Source organism: Carcharodon carcharias, chromosome 16 (assembly GCF_017639515.1).
Source record: "Carcharodon carcharias isolate sCarCar2 chromosome 16, sCarCar2.pri, whole genome shotgun sequence".
NCBI classification, from domain to species: domain Eukaryota; kingdom Metazoa; phylum Chordata; class Chondrichthyes; order Lamniformes; family Lamnidae; genus Carcharodon; species Carcharodon carcharias.
In genome coordinates, this window is record NC_054482.1 from 31,567,737 (window position 1) to 31,590,692 (window position 22,956).

The window sequence follows — 22,956 nt, forward strand, 5'->3', positions numbered from 1 at the left end:
TTATTTTGCGGTTACTGCCAATGCCTAAGGAACGGCAACAACAACTTATATTTATATGGCACCTTTAACATGGTAAACTGTCTCATGGTGCTTCATGGGAACGTAATCAGACAACGTTTGACACCAGGGCCAGAATTTCCAGCCCCTCACGCCGGTGGGAGCTTCTGGTCCTGCCGATGTGAACAGAGATTTCAATGGCTTGCTGCACCGCCACCCCCCCTCCCCCACCTACCCCTGGGGTGGTCAGCATACCTGGGGTTTAACTACCTTTTTCTGCCTTGCCCATAGGCCACAGAAGCTTTCTCATTGCCAGGTTTCCCATGCTTCGTTGCTCTGACTATTTACACTTCCTCAGAATCCGTCTTTTGTCACCAAACCTATCCCAGTGTCATCCATTTTCATCTTACAGCCTTCGCACTTTTGTCATTTTATTACTTCTACCCCATCCCTTCATTCTTGCACCTGCCACCTTTTCCCTGGTTCCGTATTAGTTTAAAAGCTGTTCATTGCTAACTTTTTCCAGTTCTGCAGGAAGGTCATCGACCTGAAATGTTACCGCAGCGTCTCACTCCACAGATGCTGCCAACCCTGCTGAGTATTTCCAGCTTTTTCTGCAATTGCTCATTGCATATTAATCCTAGTTAATTGGATGTAGGTGGTGGGCAGTAGCTAAGGATTCACTTGTGTCCCTATAAATAGACAGAGACTGAAACTGTGGTTGTTGGGTTAGGGGATGTGTGCTTGTAATGTGTATCTCTATAAATAAATGCTTATAAAAATGTGTAAAGATTGTCTCTAGTTCTATCCTTCACCACCTGGCTTTCTAGATTAGAGCACAATGAATCAAATAGTTGACGCGCACGAAGATTCAATTGGCAACACCTCAGAATTTGTTACAGTCTAAAATAGATGAAAATGTCAGAGAGATTACCTCTGAGGACATTTGTTGGATGTAAATCCCGGTGAGCAAATCCAGCTCCATGCAAAACCTGAACAGCGTCAACCAACTGCTTCATTATTTTAGGAGCCTTCTCTCGAATTTCCTTAGGCCACATGGTCACACATTCCTCGAGATTATACTCATAGAGATTCAGGCATAAGTAATCGCAAAACTCATCACTTTCCCAATGCAGGAGGTTAACAAACAGGCTGCTACCATTGATCGTAGGATCTCTGAGGCAATCCATTTCATTTTTGGCTTCTTCACTGCCGTTCCTGTGACATTTCACTGCCACTTCAATCACATTGTTATAGAAACCAAGGTAGACTTCCGTTATGTTGTCTTTCGTAATCTTAAAATCCTGATTTCTGGATAGCTTTAGTTTCCCAGTGGGGGCACGGTGTTCCACCTGCAGTTTCCCCAGAGTTTCATGCCAGCGCACACTATGCTCCTTCCATCTTGAAGGAGGTCTGATGTTGGATGTCATCCCTGCCTCATATTTAATCAGCACATTTGCTGTTTTATTGTCATAGTTCCTTCTGGCTATCATTAATGGTGTAATCCCACTATTATCCGCACAGGAGACATCAGCTCCTTTTTCACACAACATTTTTGTCAATGAAATATCTTTACTTTCAACAGCTGCTATTAGGGCTGTCCGCCCTGAATTATCTTGTGCATTGATTTCAGTTCCTTGATCCTTTAGCAGTAGTTCAACCACCTTTGAAATCTTCTTTTCTACTGCAAGGACCAATGGCGTTTTTCCATTGATATCCCGAACATTTAGCTCGTGTGTGTGCTGCATCAGCAGTTGCATCACAGGGCTACTCAAGGTAGATTTGGTCAATGCAGTACTTAGAGGTGTGTTTCGATTTTTGTCTATGATGTTAACATCAGCTCCATGTTTCAACAGAGTCTCCACAATTGCTTGGCTGTCTTTCTCCAAGGCATGGATTAACGCTGTTTTGCCAAGGTTGTCAGGCGCATTAACATCTGCATGCATTTCATCCAACAGGATGTCAACAATGCTCTCATGACCTTTTGCCACAGCATCCATCAGGGCAGTCTTTCCTCCTTTTCCCACCTTCTTTTTGGCATCAGACACTTCCCTGTGCTTATTCACCTCAGCGTTCTTTTGGAAGAGAAAGCGTAGAGCCTCCTCATTACCGTACTGTGCTGCTTCCATAAAGGCAGTAAAACCGTTGTCATCCGTCTCATTGACGTCTGCACCCAGGGTTAGAAACTTTCCGATGAGATTTACATTACCAGTTATTGCAGAAACAATGAAAGGTGTTGCTCCATTTTTCTTCCTAAGCCCTGGATCAGCCCCATGTTGCAACAGTAAGTCAATGATGTTTTCATCCTCTGCTTGTACAGCATTAAGGAGCGGTGTCCAACCATTATCTGGCATCTTATAGTTGACATTTGCTTCATTACTCAAAAGCAACTTGGCAACACCTACATGACCTTTAGTTGCAGCAAGACATAAAGCAGCTCCAAACATATCAGCATCAAAATTCTTCAAGTCTCCATCTTCGATCAATCTTTCAACTTGAGAGAGACCAGGATTTCTGGACTCACAGAGATCACGAAGCTTTTTACCAAGTTCTGTTCCATAAAGAGCTTCAAACAATTTCTTTTCTTGTTCTGACATGCTTTTCTTGTTGAAGTTTAGCTTCCTTCCTATTTAGAAGAAAAAATCAAAATAATGATTGCACGGTAACGGGTAAACTTACTTCAGAACATCCAACTTGATCTTCTAGACATCCAGTGATCCTTTAGTTCCTATTTACAAAGTATTAGGGTTTCAATCAAGACTTTGTTGTACAGATTGTCCCCAGGTCCCCATGGTCCTTCCGACAAATCCCTACGATCTTTTCTTTTTCAATCTTGTCTAATCACTTCCTATTAAACTTTTTTTTTTGATTTGTTCATGGGATGTGAGTGTTGCTAACAAGGACAACATTGGGTCCTCATGCCTTGAGAAGATGGCAGGGAGCCACCTTCTTCAACTGCTGCAATCCATCTGGTGTTGGTAAACCTTAGGTACTATTAGGGAGGAAGATCCAGGATTTTGACCCAGCTGCAGTGAAGGAACAGCGATATATTTCCAAGTCAGGATGGTGAGTGACTTGGGAGAGAACTTCCAGCTGGTGGCATTCCCATGAGTCTGTTGGCCTTGCTCTTCTAAGAGTTAGAGGTCAAAGGAGCTCTAAAACTAGGAACTAAATTAAAGAACAGGTCCTCAAGGATTATAATCTCCGGATTACTACCCGAGCAATGTGCAAATTGGCATAGGGACGTGAGAATAAGGGAAGTAAACACGTGGCTAAAGGAGTGATGTGGGAAAGAGGGGTTCCATTTCGTGGGGCACTGGCATCAGTATTGGAACAGGAGGGGTCTGTACCATTGGGATGGTCTCCACCTGAACTGATCGGGGACCAATGTTCTAGTGAAACGGGTAAATAGAGTGGTCAAGAGGACTTTAAACTAGAAAGTGGGGGGGAGGGAAGAAAGGGTAAAACTCCAAGAAGTATGACTAATGGGAAACAAAGCAGCAGGTTAGCATGTGGGGGGGGGGTGGATTCAACTTCATGGAAAATTATGAAAAAACTGAAAAGAAAGGAGAGCCCAGGAGAGGCTATTAAAGTCTCCAGAACACAAAATAGGACAGAGTGTTTGGAAAGGGCTAGGAATCTAACTTCAAGCACATCAGATAAAGGGACAACAATGAGAAAGGGGACGGGAAATACAGGACTGAAGGTGTTGTATCTAAATGCACGCAGTATACAAAATAAGGTAAATGAGCTTGTGACACAGTTTGAAATTGGCAGGTATGATGTGGTGGGCATCATGGAGATATGGCTGCAAGGGGATCAGGACTGGCAGCTAAATATCCTAGGATGTATATCCTATCGAAAAGACGGGCAGGTTGGCAGAGGGGGTGGGGTTGCTTTGTTAGTAAGAAATGAAATTATATCGCTAGCAAGAAATGACGTAGAGTCAGATGATGTAGGATCTGTGTGGGTAGAGTTGAGGGAATGCAAAGGTGAAAAAAACCATAATGGGAGTTATGTACAAGCCTCCAAATAGTAGTCAGGATGTGGAGCACAAGATACACCAGGAGATAGAAAAGGTGTAAGAAAGGCAAGGTTACAGTGATCATGGGGGATTTCAATTTGCAGGTAGGCTGGGAAATTCAGGTTGGTAGTGGATCCCAAGAAAAGGAATTTGTGGAATGCCTACAAGATGGCCTTTTGGAACAGCTTGTGGTGGAGCCCACTAGGGAACAGGCAATTCTAGATTTAGTGATATGTAATGAGGCAGATTTGATAAGGGAACTTAAGGTGAAGGAACCCTTAGGAGGAAGTGACCATAATATGATAGAATTTACCCTGCAATTGGAGAGGAAAAAGCTGGAATCAGATGTAACGGTTCTACTGTTGAATAAAGGCAACTACAGAGGTATGAGGGAGGAGCTGGCCAGAATTGACTGGGAGATGAGCCTAGCAGCAAAGACAGTGGAACAGCAATGGCAGGAGTTTCTGGGAGTAATTTGGGAGACACAGCAAAAATTCATCTCTAGGAAGAAGAAGCATACTAAAGGGAGGACAAGGCAACCATGGCTGACAAGGGAAGTCAGGGACAGCATAAAAGCTAAACAGAAAGCATACAATGCGGCGAAGAGCAGTGGGAAACCAGGGGATTGGGAAGCCTGCAAAGACCAACAGAGGACAACTAAAAAAGAAATAAGGAGGAAGAAGATTAAATATGAGGGTAAACTAGCCAGTAATATAAAAGAAGATTGCAAGAGTTTTTTTTAGATCTATAAAGGGTAAGAGAGAGGCAAAAGTGGACATTGGAAATGACACTGGAGAAGTAGTAGTGGGGGACAAAGAAATGGCGGAGGAACTGAAAAGGTACTTTGCGTCAGTCTTCATGGTGGAAGACACGAGTGACATCCCCAAAGTTCAAGAGAGTCAGGGGGTAGAGGTGAGTATGGTGGCCATTACCAAGGAGAAGGTGCTAGGAAAACTGAAAGGTCTAAAGGTGGATAAATCACCTGGGATTACACCCCAGAGTTCTGAAGGAGATAGCTGAAGAGATAGTGGAGGCGTTAGTGGTGATCTTTCAGGAATCACTGGAGTCAGGGAGGGTTCCAGAGGACTGGAAAATCACTAATGTAACCGCCCTGTATAAGAAGGGAGTAAGGCAAAATACAGGAAATTACAGGCCGATTAGCCTGATCTCAGTATTTGGTAAGATTTTACAGTCCATTATTAAGGATGAGATTTCAGAATACTTGGAAGTGCATGATAAAATAGGACAAAGTCAGCATGGTTTCATCAAGGGGAGGTCATGCCTGACAAATCTGTTAGAATTCTTTGAGGATGTAATGAGTAGGTTAGACAAAGGAGAGCCAATGGATGTTATCTACTTGGACTTCCAGAAGGCCTTTGACAAGGGGCCGCACAGGAGGCTGATCAGTAGGATAAGAGCCCATGGTGTTAGAGGCAAGGTACTAGCATGGATAGAAGATTGGCTGTCTGGCAGGAGGTAGAGAGTGGGAATAAGGGGGTCCTTCTCAGGATGGCGGCCGGTGACTAGTGGAGTTCCGCAGGGTCAGTGTTGGGACCACAACTTTTCACTTTATACATTAATGATCTAGATGAAGGAACTGAGTGGATCCTAGCTAAGTTTGCAGATGATACAAAGATAGGTGGAGGGACAGGTAGTATTGAGGAGGTGGGGAGGCTGCAGAAGGATTTGGACAGTTTAGGAGAATCGGCAAAGAAGTGGCAGATGGAATACAACGTGGGCAAGTGTGAGGTCATGCACTTTGGTAGGAAGAATAGAGGCATGGACTATTTTCTAAATGGGGAGAGAATTCAGAAATCTGGAGTGCAAAGGGACTTGCGAGTCCTAGTCCAGGATTCTCTTAAGGTTAACTTGCAGTTTGAGTCGGTAGTTAGGAAGACAAATGCAATGTTGGCATTTATTTCTAGAGGACTAGAATATAAAAGCAGGGATGAGCTGCTGAGGCTTTATAAGGCTCCGATCAGACCACATTTAGAATATTGTGAGCAATTTTGGGCCCCGTATGTCAGGAAGGATGTGCTGGCCCTGGAGAGGGTCCAGAGGAGGTTCACGAGAACGATCGCAGGAATGAAAGGCTTAACATATGAGGAACTTTTGAGGATGCTGGGTCTATACTTGATGGAGTTTAGAAGGATGAGGGGGAATCTGATTGAAACTTAGAATAACGAAAGGCCTGGATAGAGTGGACTTGGGGAAGATGTTTCCATTAGTAGGAGAGACTAGGACCCGAGGGCACAGCCTCAGAATAAAGGGAAGACATTTTAGAACAGAGATGAGGAGAAACTTCTTTAGCCAGAGAGTGGTGAATCTATGGAATTCATTGCCACAGAAGGCTGTGGAGGCCAGGTCATTGAGTGTATTTAAGACTGAGATAGATAGGTTCTTGATTGGTAAGGGGATCAAAGGTTACGGGGAGAAGGTGGGAGAATGGAGTTGAGAAACTTATCAGCCATGATTGAACGGCGGAGCAATCTCGATGGGCCGAATGACCTAATTTCTGCTTCTATGTCTTATGTCTTATAAGGAGCCTTGGTGAGTTGCCGTTTCCTCAGTACCAGCAGTGCAAAGGAACATCATATTCCATGGAATATTGATCATATCAATGTACTTGTCCCTGTAACTATCAATTCAGTTCTTATTTATCCAGCACTCCCAATGCTCTTTAATAGCTAGAGAAACCTATATTCCATGTACAAAAGTCAAAGGAATACGAGAGTAAATATTACAGCCAGAAAAGGAGAAAATAGCTTTGAAGCACTATTATTTAAGATCATCATCTGTTTACGTATTTTCCATGGAATCGCAGTTCTGTGTTATTTTGGCATTAAAGTGTGTTCTTGTTCTGTTGATGTTCAGTAACAATAGGATCAGTCCTGGCAACAGGAAATGGGAGCACGAGAGCCAGAAAATTGGGCAAATAATCGCTTTCACTAGAATCCCAGACAATTAATGTCTTTTTCTAGACAACCTCGAACATTCATGACATGTTGTCACAGATGCCACATGATAGCTCCAATGTAATATTTGAATTCACGTGAATGGACCCTGTGGAATCTCTGATCCATTTAGGGTGAGGTTGCTTTGAGGATTCGTTTGCTCACTTGATGAGGTGAATAGATCCAAATTATCAAAGGATCCTTTAACAGCTGTTTTGTGTCATTTTTATACATTTATAATGCCATTTTATGTTATTTATTTTAACCAGAACATTTAGAAAATGGAACAAAAACCCAGATGAATATTGTTTACACAAATTCCTAGAAAGCTAAATGTAATTGAAGCATGTACTGGGGTACTGCTGTAAGGGGGCTACAAATTTGTGTGTCCTGCTTTTGGGCACGGGGCTCGTGATTCATGGCCTACCTGCACCTGCTTGGATCAAGGAGGGCAGCATGTATATACGTACACATATTATATACATATATATTACACACGTGCACATATATACTATATATGCACAGAAAAATATATGAATATAGACAGGTTGAATGAGTGGGCAGATGGAATATAGTTTGGAACAAGTGAAGTTATCTATTTTGGTAGGGTGAATTGAAAAGCAGAATACTTTTGAATTGTGAGACACTGGGAAATGTTGCTATTCAGTTATTACTGTTCCCTTAAGGATGAATCAAGGAACGTTAATATTCAAGCAATTAGAAGAGCAAAAGGAATGTTAACCTTTATTACAAAGGGATTCCAATGTAAGAGCAAAGAAGTCCTATCACAATTATATAGAATCTTGGTGCGGCCATAGCTGGAGCACTGGCAAGTATAGATCTTAGGTGTCAGAATAAGGGATCGACTATTTAGGACCAAAATGAGGTGAATTGTTTTCACTCAAAGGATTGTACATGTCTGGAATTCTTTAAGCTAGAGGGTTGTTAATGCTCGTATTTCATTCGTTGAGTATATTTGAGACAGAGATTGATAGATTTTTGGATAATGTGGGAATTAAGGCTTCTGGGGATAGTGCAGGGGGTGGGGGTGGCAGAATTGAGATGGGTCAGCCATGATCTTACTGAATGGCAGAGCAGGTTCGAAGGGCCGAATGGCCTCCTGCTGCCATTATTCTTACAAATATTCACTCAAATTTGGTGCATCCATCTTACCTATCTGATTATACTGTTTGGATAAGTGGACACCATACTGCAGACTTCTTAACGCTGTCAGCTGCTTCTGCATTAGCACAGAAGTCCAACAGCATTCCTCAGAAACCATGTGATACAGCAGTCTGCTTTTCATAAAGGCAGGCAGTCCATGTTGAAGGGAAGATACACTGTTCGAACATTGCTGCAATTTAAATGATGGCAAAGTGACACCAGGATGGAGAGAGGGTTCCAAGGCTGGCGGATGAGTGATGGACGCGGCTTGAAGGAGAAGCAACATGGTTCCAAAGAAGGGCACCCGCAGAACTGAATGGGAGCAGGCAGCTAGAGAGGTCAATGAATTGAGTCTGGCCCCTAGGACCTGGTAGCAGTGCCACAAGAAGTCTAATGGCTTCTCGCAAATGGTCAAGGTCACCGAATGCATCTTCTCATGACATCTCTTACCCACCACACTACCAAACTCTTTCACTGCTCAAAGCAGCAGCCCCTGGAACTCAAGACTCTCACATTACATCCAGATACTCCCATCTCACTCACAGGCACTTACCAATGATGCCAGGCTCACACCCATCTCTCATTGCCTCCTCATCTCTGCCTGCAACATGTGGCAATGAGCGTAGTGAATCTAATTAAATCATAACATCAACCGTTCTTATGGCTGAGCTTTAATACCCACAAGCTCAGTAGCAGAATGTCAGGAATGAGGGATTTCAATCGTGTGGTGAGACTTAGAGCAGATTAGGTTATGGAGTTACGGAATTAAAGTGCAGGGGGTTAAGGAATTATGGAATAATCCAAGTTATGGAATTCAATGCGGAGAAATGTGAGGTAATACATTTGGGGAGGACAAACAAGGCAAAGAATACGCAATAAATGGGAGGATTCTGAGATGTGTAGAGGAACAGAATGGCCTTGGAGTGCATGTCTACAGGTCCCTGAAGGTAGCAGGACAGATAGTTAAGAGGCTAAGGCGAAACATAGAAACTTTCTTTTGTTAGCCAAAGTATAAAATATAAGAGCAGGCAGATTATGCTAGAACTGTATAAAACACTAGTTAGACCACATATACAGAATATTTTTGTACAAACAGAACAAAAACCCAGCTGAATATTGTTTACAAAAGTCCCTAGAAAGCGGAATGTAAGTGAAGTATTTACAGTAGCTCCGCTGATAGGGAGGTAGAAATTTGTGTGTCCTGGATTTTGGCTGAATTTTTGTGCACAGTTCCGGTCACCACATTGCAGGAAGGATGTGATCTCACTAGAGAGGGTACTGAGGAGATTTACGAGGGTGTTGCCAGGAATGGAAAATTTTAGCGATGAGGAAAGATTAGATGGAGCTGTTTTCTTCGGCACAGAGGAGGCTGACAGGGGATTTAATTGAGGTGCATACAATTATGAGGGGCCTAGACAGAGTGGATAAGAACAACCGATTTTCTTTACAAGAGAAGTCAATAACCAGGGAACATAGATTTAAAGTATTTGGCGGAACGACTAGAGGCGAGTTGTGGACTAATTTCTCACTTAAAGGGTGGTAAGGATTTGGATCTTTCTACCTAAGAGGGTGGTAGAGGCAGAAACTCCTCTTCACATTTAAAAATCACTTGGATATGCACTTGTGGTGCTGTAACCTACCGGGCTACAGACCAAGATCTGGAGAATAGGATTAGTGGATAACTCTTTGGCAGTCCGCACAGATGTGATAGGTTGAATATCCTTCTTCTGTGCTACAGATTTCTATGATTCTATGAGAGATTGTTTAAAATTATGAGGGATTTTGACAAAGTCAAGAGGGAAAAAGTGTTTCTACTGACAGGGTGGGTGCCAACTGGAAGACAAATGACTAAAATAATTGACAAAAGAGGCAAGATGAAAAATACCTTTTTACACAGTAAGTTGCGGTGATCTGGAACGTGCTGCTTGAAAGGGCAGTGGAAACAGCTTCAATAAAAACCTTCAAAAAGGAATTGGATAAATACTGGAAAATGAAAAATTTTCAGGGCAATGAGACGAGAGCAGGGGAAATGGGGCTTTCAAAGGGCTCAAACAGACAGAATGGCCTCTTCTGTGTTGTGTGGCGATATATGAGTAGACACAGAATGTGACAGACTCCCTAACTGTCCTGCGCACTGAACATGCCATCCAGTTCTTCTAAGTGTTTCATGAACCAGCGATCATAATAAAAATAACCTTTGTAAGTGGACTTTGCAGCTTTAAGTGTCAAGACTGTTATCTGAGATCTTGTGTCAAATTGCAGGAAACAGGCTTGTGAAACAGTCAGGCCCTGTACACTACAGTGCATTACCAATCAAGCTGGATGCTTAACGCTGTAGATTAAACGGTCCAATTGCAAATTGGATTTGAAAAAACAACTTCCCTTATCCTTATAAATAAAAACAAAAAAACTGCGGATGCTGGAAATCCAAAACAAAAACAGAATTACCTGGAAAAACTCAGCAGGTCTGGCAGCATCGGCGGAGAAGAAAAGAGTTGACGTTTCGAGTCCTCATGACCCTTCGACAGAACTTGAGTTCGAGTCCAAGAAAGAGCTGAAATATAAGCTGGTTTAAGGTGTGTGTGTGGGGGGCGGAGAGATAGAGAGACAGAGAGGTGGAGGGAGGGGGGTGTGGTTGTAGGGACAAATAAGCAGTGACAGAAGCAGATCATCAAAAGATGTCAACGACAATAGTACAATAGAACACATAGGTGTTAAAGTTAAAGTTGGTGATATTATCTAAACGAATGTGCTAATTAAGAATGGATGGTAGGGCACTCAAGGTATAGCTCTAGTGGGGTTTTTTTTATAATGGAAATAGGTGGGAAAAGGAAAATCTTTATAATTTATTGGAAAAAAAAAGGAAGGGGGAAACAGAAAGGCGGTGGGAGCTCACGACCTAAAGTTGTTGAATTCAATATTCAGTCCGGAAGGCTGTAAAGTCCCTAGTTGGAAGATGAGGTGTTGTTCCTCCAGTTTGCGTTGGGCTTCACTGGAACAATGCAGCAAGCCAAGGACAGACATGTGGGCAAGAGAGCAGGGTGGAGTGTTAAAATGGCAAGCGACAGGGAGTTTTGGGTCATTCTTGCGGACAGACCGCAGGTGTTCTGCAAAGCGGTCGCCCAGTTTACATTTGGTCTCTCCAATGTAGAGGAGACCACATTGGGAGCAACGAATGCAGTAGACTAAGTTGGGGGAAATGCAAGTGAAATGCTGCTTCACTTGAAAGGAGTGTTTGGGTCCTTGGACGGTGAGGAGAGGACCAAGATCACGTGAAAGAAAAGGCTAACGCTTTCAGGTGTAAAACAGGTGCTGGGGTTTTGTCAGGTTAAACCATTTGCTTCCCACCTGAAATTTAATCCTTGTTTCAATCTGTTTGGCAGGTTGCGACAAACCCAAAATTAAATTCCAGCAAGAGCCAGTTCACAAATAGCACACTCGGAAACATCGGCGGAGAAGAAAAGAGTTGACGTTTCGAGTCCTCATGACCCTTCGAAGGGTCATGAGGACTCGAAACGTCAACTCTTTTCTTCTCCGCCGATGCTGCCAGACCTGCTGAGTTTTTCCAGGTAATTCTGTTTTTGTTTTGGATTTCCAGCATCCGCAGTTTTTTTGTTTTTATTTTTACACTCGGAAACAGATTGTTCTCGAGGCACTTTCGGCTTCAAGGTTAAAGTATTTCTTGAAGAAACGGAGCAAATCAAACATTTGCAATTAAATTAAAACAAGGGATTCAGCTATTAAAATGATGTGGTTCTAAACTCAGTTTCACCTACTCACAGACCGTTTGTCCAAAGTTCTTTTCTCTTTTAACGAATGGATTCAGCAACATTCGTCCTGGTTTCCGGTGTTTTCAGCTTGCTTTTAAAGAGGGTGGGTGTGGTGCTGAGCCTCGTTTGAATGCATTGTGGCCAACCCTCCCCCGAAGCATATTGAACTAAACTGGTGAGCAAATGGATAGACAAACTACTGTGTGCAAGTGTGATTCAGAGTACTTTCATCATCCACAAAACAGCTTGCAAAGCTCTCAAACTTCAATCTGGGCGGCACAGAAATTGGGAATTTCTACTGGGAAAAAATCCAAATTCCATTTGACAGCAAAGCCCATTTTGCCAGGGGGAAGTTTATATGTTTTTAGTAAGAAATATTTGTATTTCTATAGCGACTTTCACCACCTCAGAAAGTTCCAAAGCACTTAACAGCCAAAGGAGCATTTTTGAACTGTGTTCATAGTTGCAATCATAGAAGCATACTTCACAGAAGCAGGTTATGCAGCTCATTGTCTCCATGCTGGCTCTTTTCAACAGCTGTCCCAATGAATCCCACTCGCAACTCTTTCCCCTTTAAATACTTATCCAATTCCCATTTTAAAGTTACTATTGAGCCCAATTCTATCACCTTTTCAGACAGTGCACGCCAGATTTTAAGAAAACACTGGGTAATGTGGCAGCCAATTCGCGCACAGCAAGATCCCACAAACTGCAACATGACAATAATCAGGTAATCTGCTTTAGGAGTGTGAGTTGTGTCATGATGCTGAAGGAAAAAAAAACGAATTGCATCTGGAAACACTGGACTTTTAAAAATAAGGCCCGAGTTTTTTTTAAAAATGCAAACAAGCCATTGGCTGGAATGCTGCAGGGTGACTGCCTAAGAGGTAATGGAGCCCTACCCTGTGGCCAGACAAGATTCTTCTAAAGACATCCAGAAACAAATTGCTCCCTTCGGTATAGACAATGGGACATAATGGGTGATGAGTATCATCTCATCAAGAAATCCTGTGAGCAATGTCCAGACAGATTTGTGAATTCGTTTCCACTTGGAATATACAGAGAAGGGGTTAAAGTGAGCTGAAAAGCTGCCTCAGTGTCTGTCTGTTGGTGGGTGTTCTGAGGGAGCAAGTGCTGGAGGTTTGACTCAGAAGTAACAGCCACACACAGAACCCCCTGCAAATTGCCATTTTGCAGGCATCCCAATCTCTCTCTCCCTCTCTACCAAAGTCAACGATAGTGGAACCTCGAAACTGACTATTTGCCTCTGGAGTCAACTCTACTGGAACCTTGAAACCAATTTATCTAACAGAGTCAACTCTGCTAGAACAATGAAACCGACTATTCGCCTACCGAAGTCAATTCTACTGGAATCTCGAATCGCAATGGCCGCAAAGCTCAATCACCTACCCCCCCCGCCCTTGAGTCAAGCACTGTTCCATAGAGACACGTAACATGTTTCTTTATTTTTAAGAATCCGAAAACCCAGGTATTTACTAAAAGAATGAAGCCACAATGTTCACGGTTTAAATCAAAATAATGTTATTACACAAAAATCAAAGAACATGAATACAAATAACCACAAATTATTTAAATAGTTACAATAAAGATATTAAAAGTACAATGGACACAGTTACTTATTCTCTAAACCGAACTTCTTAACTCAAATTTTCTTCTATACCCATTTGACTTACACCCGCAAAAGTCAAGTCAGATACTTTATCAGAAACTAGAAGATGACCCACGTGGTCAGAGTACTGTTTCAAATTTTCATAAAGGGGTTGAGATTTCTTGGGCTTTCCACTTACCTCCAGCAAGGCTGACCCTTCAAATCACCTCATACGTCCCACGGTTGTAGACTCCCAATTCAACAGGTGTCGCTAATGTCTTAAGTGTAGACACCTTGCGTCAGAACTCTCCAGTTCTAATGTTCTTAACTCTGGAGTTTTGCATCTAAAACTCCCTATCTCTCTTCTCAGCTTGGTTATCCCAGAAGCCCAACTCACTGTTAGTGGAATCCTTCAATGATCAAGAGTTTTAAAAAACCCCTTTGGCCAACACACACAACTTCAACTAAATCCTGCTGGAAAGAGATATTCCCTGTTCCAGCCACAATGTATTCAAACCGGGCTCAGCACCACACCCACCCTCTAAAGACAAGCTGAAAACACAGGGTCAGGGGGAAAGCAGGACGTATGTTGCTGAATCCATTCGTTAAAAAAAGAAAACAAAAGAACCATGGACAAACAGTTTATGAGGTGAAACTGAGTTTAGAATCAGGTCATTTTAATAGCTCAATCTCTTGTTTGATTTAATTTTGATTTAATTTGCTTTTCTTCCAAATCAAAAACTAAAACCCTGCTTGAGACGACAGACAGACAGGCAGACAGATATACTCTACTCACCCTTAATTAAACAAAAGAAAAGGGTTCAAAAAGAAGTTATCTCCTAGGCAGTTTGGTCACATGATCAGTTTCTGTAAGCAGGATGCTTTACAAGGAACCTTTCAGAGATAACTGCCTGCCATTTTCAGGTGCTTTTTCATGGCAGGGCGGCCAAAAAACAAAAGAAAAAAGGATCTGATGCACCGGGAGCTATCTGACCACAAAAAGACAGAACAGTCAGCCACTCCGAGTCCAAGATGCAACCACATCTTCTGCACTAATGCCAAAAAGGCGGAGAGCTCCAGGAGATCATTTACCAGTCATCCCACCTAATCAGCTTGACTGTTCCGGATTGGTCCACAGGGTAGGCAGCAGGTTGTCCCATCTGCATGATCCAGCATCAGTAAACTTCTCACCTGTCACGGATCTATGTCTAGTCTGATATCATGCACTATTGCAGTGTCTCTTCTCAATAAATCACTTATAACCTCTTGACTCTGTTGAGCAATCTGCGATCCCTTAAGTAACAGGTTTAATGTCTCAGCTGAATGATGGCACCTGCAGCAACATCGCACTCCCTCAGTACTGCACTGGGAGTGTTGGCCTGGATTAAGTGTTCAAGTCTCTGGGGTGGAAATTGAACCCATGACCTTCTGACTCAAAGGTGAGAGCGCTCCCCACTGAGCTGCAGCTTGTAGCTAAGTGACAAGCACCTTTGTAACAGTTTCTGTAACTTGAATCATATGAGGGAACCCACTGATGTCCAACGGCTGCATTACTTGCCAATGTGTATGTTACATCTTTCCTCATTTTCCTTTGCTAAGATAGGTACTGCTCTGTCCTCGATCCCAAGACCCTTGGGTTAAGGTGCAGTTTCCACCTGTGAATCTCTTTCTCACGACAGGTCGCAGGTATGCAGTTAATCTGAGAGCAGCCGGAGTTCGCAGTCAGCATTACCAGAGTTATAATGCAGGCTGCCAGAGCTGCAAATGTGATTACAGGAGCATCTCAATTTTTCAAAAATGTTAAAACAGTTCGTTTTTCGAATTCCCATGAGTTTCAGCAGAAAGTCCACAATCACTTTCAAAAGCCAGATTGTCACCACCTTTGTGTTATGCTCCAGACTATGTGTAAACCTCACCTCCCAGGAGGGTGAAAGCATAAAGAGTAAAGAGGTCTTGCTGCAACTGGTGAGGCCTCACCTGGAGTACTGTGTACAATTTTGATCTCCTTATCTAAGGAATGATATACTTGCCATAGAGGGAGTGCAATGGAGGTTCACCAGACTAATCCCTGGGATGGCAGGGTTGTCTTATGAGGGAGAGAGTGAGGAAACTGGGCCTGCACTCTATAGATTTTCAAAGAATGAGAGGTGATCTCTTTGAAGCATTAAAAATTCTTACAGGGCGCGACAGGGTAGATGTGGATAGGATGATTCCTCCGGCTGGTGAGTCCAGAACTAGAAGACACAGTCTCAGAATAAGGGGCAGCCATTTAAGATTGAGATGAGGAGGAATTTCTTCACTCAGAGGGTGGTGAATCCTTGCAATTCTCTACCCCAGAAGGCTATGGAAGCTCAGTCATTCAGCACATTCAAGCTGGGAATTGACAGATATGTGGAAGACATTAAGAGATACGGGGATAATGCAGGGAAAATGGTGTAAAGGTAAGTGATCAGCCATGATCTGTTTGAATGGTGGAGCAGGCTCGATGGGCTGAATGGCCTATTCCTATATTCCTAACTGCATGCTCGGCTTTGTCCTCCTGTCAATGCCTACCCAACACAGCACTGTGATGGCTGAACCACTGTTCTCATCTTTCCTTTGTAATTCCCCTCAAGCATGGCATTTAATTATTCTTTAATTCACTTTGAATTTATTTAATTCTCGTCCAACGATAGCCAAGTTTGATTTTTACGTTTACTTACGTTTATTATTGTAAAGGAAGGTTCTCCCTTTCTCCTGGGCCTGCTGGTCTAAGTCACCAGTAGGCCTCAGAGCTCAGGCTGCTTCTGCCATTTGACTTGGTGCCTCAGCGGACTGCTTCCCGCTTGGAGGTGTTCACCCATCTACTCACCGACCAGCGATGCAGATTCTAGATTCAGGTAAGGCTGACATCAACGGGATTTGACAGAGTGTCCACAGCAAAATGGGCAAAACTGTTAATGGATAAAATGACAGAAAAATCAGTGGGAGGTGTTCAAAGAAAAAATTTATGTATTACAGAATCAATTTATATCCCAAGAGCTCTACTTGCCAAAATCAAAGAATAAGAGACAACAAAAAATTAAATGAAAACACCTATAAAAATGCAAATAAAAAGCACAGATCCTGGGGGATGGGATAGAGACAAAGAACAGTAAAGGGTGACAAAGTAAGAGTTACAAAAAGCGCAAAGGATATCACAATTAGTATAAGCATTTTTACTATATTAGGAAAAAAGAGTGCAGTCAGGAGCAATGTGGACCTCTTGAAAACCATTTACAGTGATACTGTTAATGAAAATAAGGAAGTGGTGAACATGGTGAAGAATTAACTACTTTGTCAGAATTTACAGGAGAGGAAGTGGTCAACATACCGGAAATCACAAGGAAATTAATACTGAGTCAGGGATGGGAACTCTACAAAATTAACATGAGCAAAATAACAGTAATGAAGAAAACAATGACACTAAAAAGTAACAAATCCCCAGGACTGGGTGGATTTTAAAAGAAATAAGGTGGGAACATTGCAGATGCTCTGGCTATATAATCTTCCAAAGTTCTCTCAATTTGGGAACTTTCATTTAGATTGAAAATTGTGCATGTCACTCCAGTACTTAAGAAAGCTGAGAGATAAAGATCTGGGAACTATAGACCAGTTAGGCTAACATCTGTTGTCAGGGATATTAGAGTCTATAAATGAGCTGAGAGTGACTTAAAACCTTGAAAATTTTCAACTGATCAGAGAGGCAGTATGGATTAGTAAAGGGTAGGTGATACCGGACAAACCTGATTGAATTTTTCGAATAGCTGACTAAACGGAATAGAGGTCAATCATCTCAGTCCCTAGACATCACTGCAGGAATTCTTCAGGGTAGTGTCCTCAGCCCAACCATCTTCATCAATGACCTTCCCTCCATCATAAGGTCAGAAGTGGGGATGTTCATTGATGATTGCACAATGTTCTGCACCATTCACGACTCCTCAGTTACTGAAGCAGTCCATGTCCAAATGCAGCAAGACCGGGACAATATCCAGGCTTGGGCTGACAAGTGTCAAATAATATTCGCACCACACAAGTGCCAGGCAACGACCATCTCCAACAAGAGAGAGCCCAACCATCTCCCCCATGATATTCAATAGAATTACCATCGCTGCATCCCCAACTATCAACATCCTGGGGGTTATCATTGACCAGGAACTGAATTGGACTAGCCATATAAATGCTGTGGGTACAAGAGCAGGTCAGAGGCTGGGAATTCCGCAGCGAGTAACTCACCTCCTGACTCCCCAAAGCCTGTCCACCATCTACAAGGCACAAGTCAGGAGTGTGATGGAATACTCCCCACTTGCCTGGATGAATGCAGCTCCAACAACACTCAAGAAGCTTGAAACATCCAGGACAAAGCAGCCCACTTGACTGACATCTTATCCATCACCTTAAAGATTCACTCATTCCACTGTTGCTGCACTGTGTTAGCAATCTGTTATTGGTAAAGGACGTACGGCAGCAACTCACCAAGGTTCCTTCAACATCATCTTCCAAACCTGCAACCCCTACCAGCTGGAAAGACAAGGGCAGATAGGTGGGACCACCTACAAGTTCCCTTTGCAGTCACATGTCATCTGACTTGGGAATATATCGCCATTCCTTCACCGTCGCTGGGTCAAAATCCTGGAGCTCCCTCTCTAACAGAACTGTGGGTGTACCTACACCACATGGACTGCAGCAGTTCAAGAAGGCAGTTCACCACCACCTTCTCAAGGGAAACAAGGGATGGGCAATAAATGCTGGCCTAGCCAGTGATGCCCACATCCTGTGAATGCATAAAAGAAAGACCAGAGCTAGGAAGGAAAGCAGATTAGGGGTCTTCAAATGAGTCAAGATCTCCAGTGGGTGTAGGAGGGAGAGGCGAAAAGAGCCATAGATACTCCTGGGTGGATGAACCCAGCCACTGGGAGAGTGGCAATTCACGCAAGCGTGCGTCTTATTACGACTTTGGAGCCTCTTCACCTCACCACTGGAGACCTTTAGCTGTCTAGGCCCTAAGCTCTGGATTTCTGTTATCTCTTTCCTCCTTTAAGATACTTGTTAAAACCTGCCTCCTTGACCAAGCTTTAAGTCATCTGACCTAACATCTTACCTGGTTCACGGTGAAATTTTTGTCTGATGATGCTCCTGTGAAGTGCACTACACAAATAGAGAATGCCGGAAATACTCAGCAGGTCAGGCAGCATCTGCAGGGAGAGGGAGGGAGTTAACATTTCCGGGGGGGGTGGGGGGGGGGGCGGTGTCAGTGGGCGGGTTGGGGGTGCAGCGTTGATGTTCTTTTACAAGTATTTTCCTTCTATGTAAATATAAGTTGTTGTTGTCATCCCTAATACTGAGCTTTGCCTTCCTGAAGCTGAGGCTGGAATTCTAAATCAGCCCCATGGCAACGGGCTTGGAGGCTGGGAAGCAGCCAGTAAAATGGCAGGACAACGTGGAACGGAGCCCCAAAGCCTTCCAGCTGCCAGGCCAATTTTCCAGGATTGGGTTTAGAGTCATAACAGCACAGAAAGAGGCCATTCAGGCCACTGGATCCATGCCAGCTTTCTGTAGAACAAAACAATCAGGCCCATTCCCTATCTTTATCCTTGTAGCCCTGAAGGATTGTTTCGCTTAAGTGCCCTCCCCTTTCAGCACTCCGAAGGGACCATTCCCTCAGCAATGCCCTGGTCCACTCAATCATCCCATCCACTTCCGATGGCTCCTTCCCATGCAAGCACTCCTCACTGCCCAAACATTCCTTCCAGGTGAAACAGTGATTTACTTGTACTACTTTCAATTTGGTCAAGTGTATTCACTGCCCACAGTGCGGTCTCCGTACACTGGGGAGACCAAACACACACTAGATGGCCACTTTGTGGAACACCTTCACTCAGCCCGCGAGCATGGCCCAGACCTTCTTGTCACTCACCATTTCAACACACCACCCTGCCCTCATGCCCACATGTCCATCCTTGGCCTACTGCAATGTTCCAGTGAAGCTCAACACAAACTGGAGGAACAGCACCTTATCTTCCAACTAGGCACTTTACAGCCTTCCGGACTTAACACTGAATTCAACAGCTTCAGGCCATGAACTCCATCACCCATTTTGATTTTTTGATATGTTTTGATCTTTTTGATCTTTTTTTTGCGACAGTGAAGGTACAGCGATATATTTCCAAGTCAGGATGGCGTGCAGGGTCTATCCTCCCATTGCAGGGACTTTCAGGGTGTGTGGACAGGGAGTCGGTTTGTGGTATTGGAACTCTGACATCCCATGCTTGTTGCTGGAGAGTGGTGACACTGGGACAAGTGAGTTGCTCAGACCACCCACCACCACCGTCCGCCGCCCCCCCCCCACCCCTTCCGCCAAACCCGTAACGAGACAAGCTGCACAGAGGACTTGTATCACTGCAGCCTCCATTGTAAAGGGGAGGTGGGAGACTGAAGTGAGGTGGTTAAGACACCAGAGCAACTCATGCAGAGCAAGATACAAAAACACACATTTTAAACAAAGACCCCAGGGCATCAGTTTTGGTGCAGCTGGTTTCTAATTCAAGAGACTCAATGAAGACACTGGGATAATGCTGGAGATCTTATTGACAGAATCACAGTGCAGAAGAGGCCCTTCGGCCCGTCGAGTCTGCACCGACACGTGAGAAACACCTGACCTACCTACCTAATCCCATTTACCAGCACTAGGCCCATAGCCTTGAATGTTATGACGTGCTAATTACTCATCCAGGTACTTTTTAAAGGATGTGAGGCAACCCGCCTCCACCACCCTCCCAGGTAATGCATTCCAGACCGTCACCACCCTCTGGGTAAAAAAGTTTTTCCTCACATCCCCCCTAAACCTCCTGCCCCTCACCTTGAACTCATGCCCCCTTGTGATTGACCCTTCAACTAAGGGGAACAGCTGCTCCCTATGTGGAAGAATAAAATACATCTACAGGACAACTAAGGGTTAAACGGTTAAAATCATAGTGGAATACTACAGCACAGTTCCCTATTTTGTTCTCGCAGGCACACCGGCAGCTGCCAGCTAATTGAGCAGGAAAGGAAGAAAGGAGTATCATAAACAAGCTTCCTGGAATCCTTGACGCAAGGGTGGGATGTCTGCCCCAACACAAGGGGACAGGATCAAGCAATGGTCGTTTGTGCTTTAGAATAATTCACCCCCTAACACCATAGATAAGGTCAAGCAGGGTAACCTATTCTCTACAAAAACAGAATTACCTGGAAAAACTCAGCAGGTCTGGCAGCATTGGTGGAGAAGAAGAGTTGACGTTTCGAGTCCTCATGACCCTTTGACAGAACTAGGTGAATCCCAGGAAGGGGTGAAATATAAAAACAAAAAAACTGCGGATGCTGGAAATCCAAAACAAAAACAGAATTACCTGGAAAAACTCAGCAGGTCTGGCAGCATCGGCGGAGAAGAAAAGAGTTGACGTTTCGAGTCCTCATGACCCTTCGACAGAACTTCGACAGTTCTGTCGAAGGGTCATGAGGACTCGAAACGTCAACTCTTTTCTTCTCCGCCGATGCTGCCAGACCTGCTGAGTTTTTCCAGGGGTGAAATATAAGCTGGTCTAAGGTGGTTGGGGAGGGGAGGGGTTGGGTTGGGTTGGGGGAGAGAAGTGGAGGGGGGTGGTGTGGTTGTAGGCAAAAGCAGTGATAGAAGCAGATCATCAAAAGATGTCACAGACAGCAGAACAAAAGAACACATAGGTGTCGAAGTTGGTGATATTATCTAAACGAATGTGCTAATTAAGAATGGGTGGTAGGGCACTCAATGTATAGCTCTAGTGGGGGTGGGGGGGGAGCATAAAAGATTTAAAAATATTTAAAAATAATGGAGATAGGTGGGAAAAAGAAAAATCTATATAATTTATTGGAAAAAAACAAAAGGAAGGGGAAAGAAACAGAAAGGGGGTGGGGATGGAGGAGGGAGGTCAAGACCTAAAGTTGTTGAATTCAATATTCAGTCCAGAAGGCTGTAAAGTGCCTAGTTGGAAGATGAGGTGTCGTTCCTCCAGTTTGCGTTGGGCTTCACTGGAACAATGCAGCAAGCCAAGGACAGACATGTGGGCAAGAGAGCAGGGTGGAGTGTTAAAATGGCAAGCGACAGGGAGGTTTGGGTCATTCTTGCGGACAGACCGCAGGTGTTCTGCAAAACGGTCGCCCAGTCTACGTTTGGTCTCTCCAATGTAGAGGAGACTGCATTGGGAGCAACGAATGCAGTAGACTAAGTTGGGGGAAATGCAAGTGAAATGTTGCTTCACTTGAAAGGAGTGTTTGGGCCCTTGGACAGTGAGGAGAGAGGAAGTGAAGGGGCAGGTGTTGCATCTTTTGCGTGGGCATGGGGTGGTGCCATAGGTGGGGGTTGGGGAGTAGGGAGTGATGGAGGAGTGGACCAGGGTGTCCCGGAGGGAACAATCCCTACGGAATGCCGACAGTGGGAGTGAAGGGAAGATGTGTTTGGTGGTGGCATCATGCTGGAGTTGGCGGAAATGGCGGAGGATGATCCTTTGAATGCGGAGGCTGGTGGGGTGATAAGTGAGGACAAGGGGGATCCTATCATGTTTCTGGGAGGGAGGAGAAGGCGTGAGGGCGGATGCGCGGGAGATGGGCCGGACACGGTTGAGGGCCCTGTCAACGACTGTGGGTGGAAAACCTCGGTTAAGGAAGAAGGAGGACATGAGAGAGGAACTGTTTTTGAAGGTAGCATCATCGGAACAGATGCAACGGAGGTGAAGGAACTGAGAGAATGGGATGGAGTCCTTACAGGAAGCGGGGTGTGAGGAGCTGTAGTCAAGGTAGCTGTGGGAGTCGGTAGGCTTGTAATGGATATTGGTGGACAGTCTATCACCAGAGATTGAGACAGCGAGGTCAAGGAAGGGAAGGGAAGTGTCAGAGATGGACCACGTGAAAATGATGGAGGGGTGGAGATTGGAAGCAAAATTAATAAATTTTTCCAAGTCCCGACGAGAGCACGAAGCAGCACCGAAGTAATCATCGATGTACCGGAGAAAGAGTTGTGGAAGGGGGCCGGAGTAGGATCGGAACAAGGAATGTTCCACATACCCCATAAAGAGACAGGCATAGCTCGGGCCCATGCGGGTACCCATAGCCACACCTTTTATTTGAAGGAAGTGAGAGGAGTTGAAGGAGAAATTGTTCAGTGTGAGAACAAGTTCAGCCAGACGGAGGAGAGTAGTGGTGGATGGGGATTGTTCGGTTCTCTGTTCGAGGAAGAAGCTAAGGGCCCTCAGACCATCCTGGTGGGGGATGGAGGTGTAGAGGGATTGGACGTCCATGGTGAAGAGGAAGCGGTTGGGGCCAGGGAACTGGAAATTGTTGATGTGACGTAAGGTGTCAGAGGAATCACGGATGTAGGTGGGGAGGGCCTGTACAAGGGGAGAGAGAAGG

The 22,956-nt window shown here is 44.3% G+C and overlaps 1 protein-coding gene across 7 annotated transcripts in view; it reads right to left on the reverse strand.

Annotated features, from left to right (window-relative positions):
• LOC121289034 (2-5A-dependent ribonuclease-like) overlaps nt 1-22,956 on the reverse strand; it is a 53,137-nt gene that overhangs the window by 26,061 nt on the left and 4,120 nt on the right. For 2 of the 7 annotated variants that reach the window (XM_041207956.1, XM_041207958.1), the window contains exons 2-3: nt 16,221-16,451; nt 932-2,623 (exon numbers count right to left, since the gene is read on the reverse strand). In XM_041207956.1, coding sequence (XP_041063890.1) covers nt 932-2,594 — 1,663 coding nt within the window. In that variant the 5' untranslated portion in view covers nt 2,595-2,623; nt 16,221-16,451. Of the gene's footprint in view, nt 1-931; nt 2,624-10,024; nt 10,099-11,911; nt 12,025-16,220; nt 16,452-22,956 lie in introns of those variants that run through there. The other 5 variants (XM_041207957.1, XM_041207953.1, XM_041207954.1 and 2 more) reach the window with 5 other exon arrangements.